At 53.2% G+C, this 11,486-nt stretch overlaps 1 protein-coding gene across 1 annotated transcript; it reads left to right on the top strand.

Annotated features, from left to right (window-relative positions):
- Positions 1 to 268: 268 nt before the first annotated feature.
- On the top strand, positions 269 to 11,229 carry ARSL (arylsulfatase L). Its single transcript, XM_049767806.1, has 10 exons — positions 269 to 273; positions 344 to 436; positions 2,868 to 2,989; positions 3,077 to 3,199; positions 4,105 to 4,528; positions 4,904 to 5,040; positions 5,337 to 5,471; positions 7,396 to 7,558; positions 9,123 to 9,244; positions 10,871 to 11,229. The coding sequence occupies exons 1-10, from the start codon at positions 269 to 271 to the stop codon at positions 11,227 to 11,229; spliced, it is 1,683 nt and encodes a 560-aa protein (XP_049623763.1).
- Positions 11,230 to 11,486: the final 257 nt, after the last annotated feature.

Here is an 11,486-nt window from a genome sequence, read left to right as displayed (position 1 = left end):
TCTTTTTGTCCACAACTGGAGTCCGTAGCTTAGTTCAAGAGGTTGTTTTTTTTTGGCCCTGCACGCGAGAGACGCAAGTTCGATCCCCGGCATCCCACATCTGCCCGAGCTATCCCAAGAGTTATTTTTCGAGCACTGAGCCAGGAGTTACCCCTGAAGGCTGTTGAGTGACTTTATGGTTTTTTTAGGGGTGTTTTTTGGGGTGTCCTCAAAAATGGGTGTATGAAAACAAAGGGAGGCGAAAGACCCCGAATCCGACCCCCGGGGCATGGCGTGAGTCTTTCCACAGCTCGCTTCCTCCCGTGGCCGTCGTCTGTCTGCTCCTGGGCTGGGGGGCCCCAAGGGACGTGTCGGGGGCCCCCCCAAACTTCCTCCTCTTGCTGGCCGACGACCTGGGCATCGGGGACGTCGGTTGCTACGGAAACAAGAGCTTGAGGCAAGTTCCGCCTGTGTCTCTCTGTCTCTGTCTCTCTATGTCTTTTTCTCTCTATCTCTCTATGTCTCTTTCTCTCTGTCTCTGTCTATGTCTCTTTCTGTCTGTCTATGTCTCTTTCTCTCTGTCTCTCTGTCTCTGTCTCTCAATGTCTCTCTGTGCCTGTGTCTCTATGTCTCTTTCTCTCTGTCTGTCTATGTCTCTCTGTCTCTGTCTCTCTATGTCTCTTTCTCCGTCTCTCTCTGTTTCTGTCTCTATGTCTCTCTCTGTCTCTGCTTCTGTCTCTCTATGTCTCTTTTTCTCTGTCAGTCTATGTCTCTCTGTGTCTGTCTCTCTGTCTCTGTCTCTCTATGTCTCTCTGTCTGTCTATGTCTCTCTGTTTCTGTCTCTCTATGTCTCTGTGTCTGTGTCTCCATGTCTCCCTGTCTTTGTCTCTCTATGTCTCTCTGTGTCTGTCTCTCTGTGTCTCTATGTCTCTTTCTCTCTGTCTGTCTATGTCTCTCTGTGTCTGTCTCTCAATGTCTCTTTCTCTCTGTCTCTCTCTGTGTCTGTTTTTCTCTGTCTCTCTGTTTCTATCTCTCTCTGTCTCTCTTTTTCTCTGTCTATGTCTCTCTGTGTCTGTCTCTATGTCTCTGTCTCTCTGTCTCTCTGTCTCTATCTCTCCATGTCTTTTTCTCTCTGTCTCTCCATGTCTCTCTGTCTCTGTCTCTCTCTGTCTTTTTCTCTATGTCTCTCTGTGTCTGTCTCTCTATGTCTCTTTCTCTCTGTCTCTCTGTCTCTTTGTCTCTGTATCTCAATGTCTCTTTCTCTCTGTCTCTCTATGTTTCTCTGTGTCTGTGTCTCTGTCTCTTTCTCTGTGCCTCTCTATGTCTCTCTATCTATGTCTCTTTCTCTGTCTCTCTTTCTGTCTCTCTGTCTCTCTATGCCTCTTTTTCTCTGTCTATGTCTCTCTGTGTCTGTCTCTGTCTCTTTCTCTCTGTCTCTCTATGTCTCTCTGTCTCTGTCTATCCTTGTCCCTTTCTCTCTGTGTCTCTATGTATCTCTGTCTGTCTCTCTATGTCTCTTTCTCTGTCTCTCTATGTCTCTCTGTTTCTGTCTCTCTCTGTCTCTCTGTCTCTCTCTGTCTCTTTTTCTCTGTCTGTCTATGTCTCTCTGTGTCTCTATGTCTCTGTCTCTCTACGTCTGTCTATGTCTCTCTGTGTCTGTCTCTATGTCTCTGTCTATGTCTCTCTGTGTCTGTCTCTCCATGTCTCTCTGTGTCTGTCTCTCTGTGTCTCTCTGTCTCTCTCTATCTCTGTATCTCTCTCCCCTGTTAGAGTCCCGCGATGACCCGAGTTCGATCCCCAGCCTCCCACATGATCCCCCGACTTGCCAGGAGCAATTTCTGAGTGCAGAGCCAGGAGGAACCCCTGTGAGCTGCCGGGTGTGAATTTTGAAAAATCAAAAATAAATCAATATCTCACATTTTCAGCCTATTTTGGGGTGCCGACACCCAGAGGGGGGAGAAAGTGGGGGCGTCTCGAGGAACGAAGATTTTGTTTGTTTGTTTGTTTTTGGGCCACACCCGGCGTTGCTCAGGGGTTCCTCCTGGCTCTATGCTCAGAAACAGCTCCTGGCAGGCACGGGGGACCCTATGGGACACCGGGATTCGAACCCACCACCTTGGGTCCTGGATCGGCTGCTTGCAAGGCAAACGCCGCTGTGCTCTCTCTCTCTCTCTCTCCCGGCCCAACAGGACTTTTCTATATCCTACCAATGAACTCTTATGTCTCGTAGCAACAAAACTCTTGTATCCGAGCAACAGGAACAGGACTCTTATGTATCCTACCAATGGAACTTTTATGTATCCTAGCAACAGACTTTTATGTTTCCTACTAACGGGACTCATGTATCCTAGACACAGGACTCTTATGAAGCTTAGCAACAGGACACTTGTCTCCTAGCAACAGGCCTTTTATGTATCCTACTAACGGGACTCATGTATCCTAGACACAGGACTCTTATGTAGCTTAGCAACAGGACACTTGTCTCCTAGCAACAGCCTTTTATGTATCCTACTAACGGGACTCATGTATCCTAGACACAGGACTCTTATGTAGCTTAGCAACAGGACACTTGTCTCCTAGCAACAGGCCTTTTATGTATCCTACTAACGGGACTCATGTATCCTAGACACAGGACTCTTATGTAGCTTAGCAACAGGACACTTGTCTCCTAGCAACAGGCCTTTTATGTATCCTACTAACGGGACTCATGTATCCTAGACACAGGACTCTTATGTAGCTTAGCAACAGGACACTTGTCTCCTAGCAACAGCCTTTTATGTATCCTACTAACGGGACTCATGTATCCTAGACACAGGACTCTTATGTAGCTCAGCAACAGGACACTTGTATCCTAGCAACAGGACTTTTTTTTTCTTTCTTCCCCCCAGGACCCCCAACATCGACCGGCTGGCCGAAGACGGGGTGCGGCTGACCCAACATCTGGCCGCAGCTGCCGTCTGCACCCCAAGTCGCGCCGCGTTTCTGACGGGGAGATACGCCGTCAGGTCAGGTGCGTTCTGGGTTGTTACTTCATTTGTTCCTCATGGGGACGGAAGGGAAATCCTTGAAACTGTCTTTTTCTCCACCCCACACACAGGGATGGTTTCGAGCACTGGAAACCGAGTCCTCCAGTGGTCCGCCGCGTCGGGCGGACTCCCGAGCACTGAGATCACGTTCGCACAAGTACTGAGAGACCGAGGCTACGTCACCGGCCTCATAGGTACGAAGCACCCCATCCCAGTGCTCAGGAAACCCTCCAGACAGTGCTCGGGGCGGAGATCGCATATGGGATGTCAAGGGATCCAACTCGGGGCGGAGATCACATATGGGATGCCGGGGATCCAACTTGGGGCAGAGATCACATATGAGATGTCGGGGATCCAACTCGGGGCGGAGATTGCATACAGGACGTCGGGGATCCAACTTGGGGACAGAGATCGCATATGGGAAGCCGGGGATCCAACTCGAGGCGAAGATTGCATATGGGATGTCGGGGATCCAACTCGGGGCAGAAATCACATATAGGATGTCAGGGATCCAACTCGGGGCAGAGATCGCATATGGGACGTCAGGGATCCAACTCAAGGCAGAGATTGCATACAGGATGTCGGGGATCCAACTTGGGGCAGAGATCTCATATGGGATGTTGGGGATCCAACTTGGGGCAGAGATCACATATGAGATGTCGGGGATCCAACTCAAGGCAGAGATCGCATACAGGATGCCGGGGATCCAACTCGAGGCAGAGTTCGCATAGGGGATGCCAGGGATCCAACTTGGGGCAGAGATCACATATGAGATGTCGGGGATCCAACTCGGGGCGGAGATTGCATACAGGACGTCGGGGATCCAACTTGGGGACAGAGATCGCATATGGGAAGCCGGGGATCCAACTCGAGGCGAAGATTGCATATGGGATGTCGGGGATCCAACTCGGGGCAGAGATCGCTGGGGATCCAACTTGGGGCAGAGATCTCATATGGGATGTTGGGGATCCAACTCGAGGCAGAGATCGCATATGGGACGCCGGGGATCCAACTCGGGTCCTCGCGGGTCGCCGTTGATGTCGGGGTTCCCTGTGGGCGTCCAACTCGGTCCCTCGGGCCCCGTGTGTCGCTTTTTCAGGCAAATGGCACCTGGGCCTCAACTGCCACTCCGCCTCGGACCACTGCCACCACCCGCTGCGCCACGGGTTCGAGCACTTTTTTGGGATGCCCTTCTCCATGATGGCCGACTGCGTGCCGTGGGGCCTGTCGGAGCGCCGGGCCGGCCTTCAGGCGCGACTGGAACTCGGGGCGCAGGCCCTGATTTTGGGCTGTCTCACGCTAGCGGCCGGGCATCGGATTCTGGGTCTCGGGGTTTCCCGGACTCTTCTGCTCTCTGCTACAGTGCTCGCCGCCTTGCTGGTTGTTCTGGCCCGAGTCCTGACCCGGGTTCTGGTCCCGCTGGATTGTTTTCTCATGCGGGGCCACCGCGTCTCGGAGCAGCCCATGAACTTCTCCCGGACCTCGAGGCTTCTACTCCGAGACGCGGCCGCCTTCATGCGACGGTGAGTGCTCCTCGCACAGTGCTCCGGGACGTCTGCGATACCTGAAATAAGTTTGAGGAATGGGATCAGGGCTGGGGTTTGGGGGTGTCTGGGGTTTAGGAGACTCACTGAACAGTGCTCGGGGGTGACTCCCCGGCTCTGCGCTCAGGGATCATACGGGGGAGCATGTGGGAGGCCGGGGATCAAACTCGAGGCGCTGGGTGCGAGGGAAAATGGCGTCCGTGCTGGGTTCTGTTAGGAAGATTTATTTTTATTTCAATATTGAATCGCATTGTGAGCACTGTAATGGGAGTCCACCCTAAACAAAAACAATAATAGTAACCAATATTACAATATCAATAAATCAATCAATAATTAATGATTTTCGGGGTTCAGCCACCGCCAGGGCCCCTTCCTCCTCTTCCTCTCCTTCCTCCACGTCCACACCCCGTTAATCACCACCGACGACTTTCTGGGGCGCAGCCGCCATGGCTTGTACGGAGACAATGTGGAAGAGATGGATTGGATGGTTGGTGAGCGACTTTATGACCGTTACTTGGGGGTCCTGGGTGCGCCAGGGGCATCACGGGACAAGTGGGGGGGCCGCAGGAAAAAGTTGGGGTGACGCACGACCTACAGAGCCCAATTTATGGCTAAAACTCCCTTGTGAGCACTGTTCTAGGAGTCCACCCTGAGCACTGTTTCAGGAGTCCACCTTGAGCATTTTGAGCAAGATTTCCCCCCCCCGAAATGTGTTTCCAGCCGCCTAGTAAATTGGGGTTCTGACTGTCGGTGCCCCTCGAACCCTGAACCCCGATATCCCTCGCAGGGCAGGTGATGGAGACCCTGGAGGTCCTGGGTTTGAGTCGCAACACCCTAGTGTACTTCGCCTCGGATCACGGCGGCTCCCTGGAGGCGGCGTTTGGGGGACGACAGTTTGGAGGCTGGAACGGGCCTTACCGAGGTCAGGGGTTCGAGTTTTGGGGGTCCAGGGAGGGTCTTCCTGTTTCTCCCAGTTTGGGGGTCCAGGGAGGGTCTTTCCTTTCTCTCCCAGTTATTGGGGGTCCAGGGAGGGTCCTTCCTGCCTCTCCCAGTTATTGGGGGGTCCAGGGAGGGTCTTTTCTGTCTCTCCCAGTTTGGGGGGTCCACGGAGGGTCCTTCCTGGCTCTCCCAGTTTTGGGGTCCAGGGAGGGTCCTTCCTGCCTCTCCCATCTTTGGGGTCCAGGGAGGGTCTTTTCTGCCTCTCCCAGTTATTGGGGGTCTAGGGAGGGTCCTTCCTGCCTCTCCCAGCTTTGGGGGTCCAGGGAGGGTCCTTCCTGCCTCTCCCAGTTTCTGGGGGTCTAGGGAGGGTCTTTTTATTGTGTCTCTCAGCTCCTGGGGTCCAGGGAGGGTCCTTCCTGCCTCTCCCAGTTTGGGGGGTCCAGGGAGGGTCTTTCCTGCCTCTCCCAGTTTTAGGAGTCCAGGGAGGGTCCTTCCTGTCTCTCCCAGTTTTGGGGGTCCAGGGAGGGTCCTTCCTGTCTCTCCCAGTTTTGGGGGTCCAGGGAGGGTCTTTTCTGTCTCTCCCAGTTTTGGGGGGTCCAGGGAGGGTCCTTCCTGGCTCTCCCAGCTTTGGGGTCCAGGGAGAGTCTTTCCTGCCTCTCCCATCTTTGGGGGTCCAGGGAGGGTCTTTTCTGCCTCTCCCAGTTATTGGGGGTCTAGGGAGGGTCCTTCCTGCCTCTCCCAGCTTTGGGGGTCCAGGGGAGGGTCCTTCCTGCCTCTCCCCCAGTTTCTGGGGGTCTAGGGAGGGTCTTTTTATTGTGTCTCTCAGCTCCTGGGGTCCAGGGAGGGTCCTTCCTGCCTCTCCCAGTTTGGGGGGTCCAGGGAGGGTCTTTCCTGCCTCTCCCAGTTTTAGGAGTCCAGGGAGGGTCCTTCCTGTCTCTCCCAGTTTTGGGGGTCCAGGGAGGGTCCTTCCTGTCTCTCCCAGTTTTGGGGGTCCAGGGAGGGTCTTTTCTGTCTCTCCCAGTTTTGGGGGTCCAGGGAGGGTCCTTCCTGGCTCTCCCAGTTTTGGGGTCCAGGGAGAGTCTTTCCTGCCTCTCCCATCTTTGGGGGTCCAGGGAGGGTCTTTTCTGCCTCTCCCAGTTATTGGGGGTCTAGGGAGGGTCCTTCCTGCCTCTCCCAGCTTTGGGGGTCCAGGGAGGGTCCTTCCTGCCTCTCCCAGTTTCTGGGGGTCTAGGGAGGGTCTTTTTATTGTGTCTCTCAGCTCCTGGGGTCCAGGGAGGGTCTTTCCTGTCTCTCCCAGTTTTGGGGGTCCAGGGAGGGTCTTTCCTGCCTCTCCCAGTTATTGGGGGTCCAGGGAGGGTCCTTCCTGCCTCTCCCATCTTTGGGGGTCCAGGGAGGGTCTTTCCTGCCTCTCCCAGTTATTGGGGGTCCAGGGAGGGTCCTTCCTGCCTCTCCCATCTTTGGGGGTCCAGGGAGGGTCTTTTCTGCCTCTCCCAGTTATTGGGGGGTCCAGGGAGGGTCCTTCCTGCCTCTCCCAGCTTTGGGGGTCCAGGGAGGGTCCTTCCTGCCTCTCCCAGTTTCTGGGGGTCTAGGGAGGGTCTTTTTATTGTGTCTCTCAGCTCCTGGGGTCCAGGGAGGGTCCTTCCTGCCTGTCTGAGTTTTGGGGGTTCAGGAAGAGTTCTTCCTGCCTCTCCCAGTTTTGGGGGTCCAGGGAGGGTCTTTCCTGCCTCTCCCAGTTTGGGGGTCCAGGGAGGGTCCTTCCTGTCTCTCCCAGTTTGGGGGGTCCAGGGAGGGTCTTTCCTGCCTCTCCCAGTTTTAGGAGTCCAGGGAGGGTCCTTCCTGCCTCTCCCACTTTTGGGGGTCCAGGGAGTGTTTCTGTCCTTCACGATCATTCTTATGATTCCTCGCAGGCGGCAAGGGCATGGGCGGCTGGGAAGGCGGCGTCCGTGTGCCCGGCATCTTCCGCTGGCCCGGGGTGCTGCCCCCCGGCCGGGTGGTCTCGGCCCCCACCAGCCTCATGGACGTCTTCCCCACCCTGGCACGGCTGGGGGGCGCCCGGGTACCCCAAGACAGGTGGGGACCCCCTGGGGAAGGGCCTGTCCTCTGGCTTCTCACTCCTTGTTTGTTTTCTTTTTGGTCTTTCTCACTCACTTCTTTCCTTCTCCCTTTTATTTCCTTCCCTCTTTCTTTGCTTCCTTCCCTTCTTTCTTCCTTTATTTCCTCCCTTCCTTCCTCCTTCCTTCCTTTCTTCCTTCTTTCCTTCCTCCCTTCATTTCTTCATCCCTTCCTTCCTCCTTCCTTTCTTCCTCCCTTCCTTTTTCCTTCCTTCTTTCCTTCCTCCGTTCATTCCTTCATCCCTTTCTTTCTCTCTTCCTTCCTCCTTCCTTCCTTTTCTCCTTTCTTCTTTCTTCCTTTATTCCTTCCTTCTTTCCTTCCTCCCTTCCTTCCTTCATTCCTTCCTTTCTTTCTCTCTTCCTTCCTCCTTCCATTCTTTCTTCCTTCTTTCATTCCTTCCTCCTTCCTTTCTTCCTCCCTTCCTTCTTTTCTTCCTTTTTCCTTCTTTCCTTCCTTCTTTCTTATTTTCTTCCTTTCTTTCTTCCGTCTTCCCTTCCTTCCTCCTTCCTTCCTTTCTTCCTTCCTTTCTTCCTTCCTTCTTTCCTTTCTTCCCTCCTTCATGTTTCCTTCCTTCCCTTTTTCTTTCTTCTTTCCCTCCTTTTTCCTTTCCTTTTCTTCCTTCATTCTTCCCTACCTTTTTCTTTTCTTCCTTTCCTTCTTCCTTTCTTCCCTCCTTCCTTTATTATTCCTTCCTTTTCCTTCCTTTCTTTTTTCCTTTCTTCCTTCTTCCACCTTCCTTCTTTCCTTCCTTCCTTTATTCCTTTCTTCTTCCCTTTTCTTCTTCCTTCATTTTTCCTTCCTTTTTCCTTTCTTCCCTTTTTCCTTTCTTCTTTCCCTCCTTCCCTTCCTTTTCTTCCTTCATTCCTCCCTCCCTTTTTCCTTCCTTCCCTTCTTATTTTCTTCATTCCTTCCTCCCTTCCTTCTTGCCTTTCTTTCTTCCTTTTTTTTTCTTTCCTTCCTTCTTCCTTTCTTTCTTTCATCTTCCCTTCCTTCCTCCTTCCTTCTTCCTTTTTCCTTCCTTTTTTCCTTTCTTCTTCTTTCATTTTCCTTCCTTTTTCCTTCCTTCCTTTTTTCTTTCTTCCTTCTTTCCTTCCTTCCTTCTTTCCTTCCTTCCTTTTTCCTTTTTTCCTTCCTTCCTTCATTTTTTCCTTCTATCCTTCCTTCCTTCCTTCCTTCCTTCATTTTATTCCTTCCTTCCCCACATATTTCTACATCTATATAAACCAATACTGACCTATCAACGGAAGGCCTGCTATATTGATCTCCCTGTTGCCAATATATTGATGAGCATTTCTAGATTGATTTACCTTTTTTATTTCTCTTGAATCCATTTGGGCATGCTTCCGTGATGGTGCTCCGGGTTATTTCCTGGCTCTGCGCTCAGGGCTGACTCCTGGCTCTGGAAATAAAATATGTCATCTGGATTTCCTATGTACCTACTGCATTCCATGGGAAATTGTGTGTTCAAGGGATGTTTTGGGGGTCCAGAAGTCGCCCCAACTTCTCCCTCTGGTCCCCGTAGGGTCATCGACGGCCGTGACCTGATGCCTTTGCTACTGGGCACCACCCCGGACGCCCCCCACGAATTCCTCATGCATTACTGCGAGAACAGACTACATGCTGTGCGTTGGTACGAGGCGGCCGGTGAGTATCTTCCCCCTGCCCAGTCTGCCCCCCCCTGATTTCTTTATCTTTTGGGGGTCACACCCAGATGCACTCAGGGGTTCCTCCTGGCTCTGCGCTCAGAAATCACTCCTGGCAGGCTCAGGGAGCATGTGGGATGCCGGGGATCGAACTCTGTGCCTTTGAGTGTACTTGTGTTGGTACGTGTCTGCCTGTGTGTTTGTCTCTGAGTGATTTTTTTTTTATGTTTGGGACCACACCCTGTAGTGCTCAGGGCTTTCTTCTGGCTCTGCACTCAGGAATCTCGCCTCGCAGTGCTCGGGGGACCCTATGGGATGCCAGGGATTGGATCTGGGTCAGCTACGTGCGAGGCAAATGCCCTACTTGTTGAGCTCTCTTTATCCATCTATCCATCCATCCATCTATGTATAATCCAACACCCATCCATCAATTCACCCATCTGTCCATTGATGCATCCACCCAACCACCCACCCATCCATCCACTTATCCATTCACCCACCCATCCATCCATCCACCCACCCACCCATCCACCTATCCATCTCTATCCACCCATCCATCTATCCATCTATTCGTCCATCCATCCATTTGTCCATCCATCCACCCACCCGTCCACCCACCTATCCGTCCACCCATCCATCCATCTACCCACCCATCCATCCATCCACTTATCCATTCACCCACCCACCCACCCATCCACCCACCCACCCATTAATCCACCACCCATCCATCCATCCACTCATCCATCTATCCATCCATCCATCCACCCATCCATCCATTGATCCATCCATCCACCTGTCCATTTACCCACCGATCCTTCCACCCACTGACCCATCCATCCATGTACCCACCCACTCACCCATCCACCCATCCATCCACTTATCCATTTACCCACCCACCCATCCACCCACCTACCCATTAATCCACCCATCCACCCATCCATCCATCCACCCATCCATTCATCCATCCATTCATCCTTCCACCCATCCATCCATTTATCCATTCATCCATCCATCCACCCATCCACCCACCCACCCATTAATCCACCCATCCACCCATCCTTCCACCCACTCACCCACCCATCCATCTACCTACCCATTCACCCACCCATCCATCCATCCATCCATCCACCCATCCACTCATCCATTAATCCACCATCCATCCATTGATCCAACCACCCATTCACCCACCAACTCATCCATCCACTCATCCATCCATCTATCCATCCATCCATCCATCCATTGATCCATCCATCCACCTGTCCATTTACCCACCGATCCTTCCACCCACCCACTCACCCACCCATCCATCCATCCACCCACTCACCTATCCACCCATCCATCTATCCTCCCATCCACTCATCCACCCACCCACCCATTAATCCACCCATCCACCCATCCATCCACCCATCTATCCATCTATCCATCCATCCACCCATCCATTCACCCACTCACCCACCCATCCATCTACCTACCCATTCATCCACCCATCCATCCATCCACCCATCCACCCATCGATTAATCCAGCATCCATCCATTGATCCAACCACCCATTCACCCACCCACTCATCCATCCATCCCAAAACGACCCACCCGTGTGCAACCCGTGTCCGTCTGTCTATCTGTGCAGGAGACATTGTCTGGAAGGTCCACTACACCACCCCACTTTTCCACCCCCCGGGTGCCGGGGCCTGCTACGGCCGAGGCGTGTGTCCATGCTCTGGGCCTGGCGTGGTCCATCACGACCCTCCTCTGCTCTTCGACCTGTCCAGAGACCCCGGGGAGACTCATGTCCTCACGCCACACACTGAACCCCGTTTCCAGGAGGTGATGGACAAGGTCCGGAGGGCTGTGGACGCTCACAAGAAGACACTGAGCCCAGTGCCCTTGCAGCTGGACGGCTGGAGCAACATCTGGAAGCCCTGGCTCCAGCCGTGCTGTGGCCCTTTCCCCCTCTGTTGGTGTCACCGGGAGGGAGATACGGACTGAGACCTAGGCCTTGGACTCCACCTCCGAGAAGTCCTCAGGAGCAACGAGGTGTTGAGAGCTGTCATCTCTCCTGCAACCAGAGATCTCTGGCATGCCATTCTGTTTTGCAGGCATGCCCCAGCTGGAAAATAATAAAAAACCAGTTTCACTTCTCCTTTGATCCCAGAGAGCCTTAAGTAGATTAAAAAAAAAACAATAGGGGAAACAGGAGGGGAGGTTTGCACCCCTGGGGTACCTCCCACCCCTTTGCACTGCCA

The sequence above is a fragment of the Suncus etruscus genome (assembly GCF_024139225.1).
Source record: "Suncus etruscus isolate mSunEtr1 chromosome X unlocalized genomic scaffold, mSunEtr1.pri.cur SUPER_X_unloc_2, whole genome shotgun sequence".
NCBI lineage: Eukaryota > Metazoa > Chordata > Mammalia > Eulipotyphla > Soricidae > Suncus > Suncus etruscus.
The sequence above is the reverse complement of the archived record's forward strand: the minus strand, read 5'-3'. Positions and strand labels throughout refer to the sequence as shown.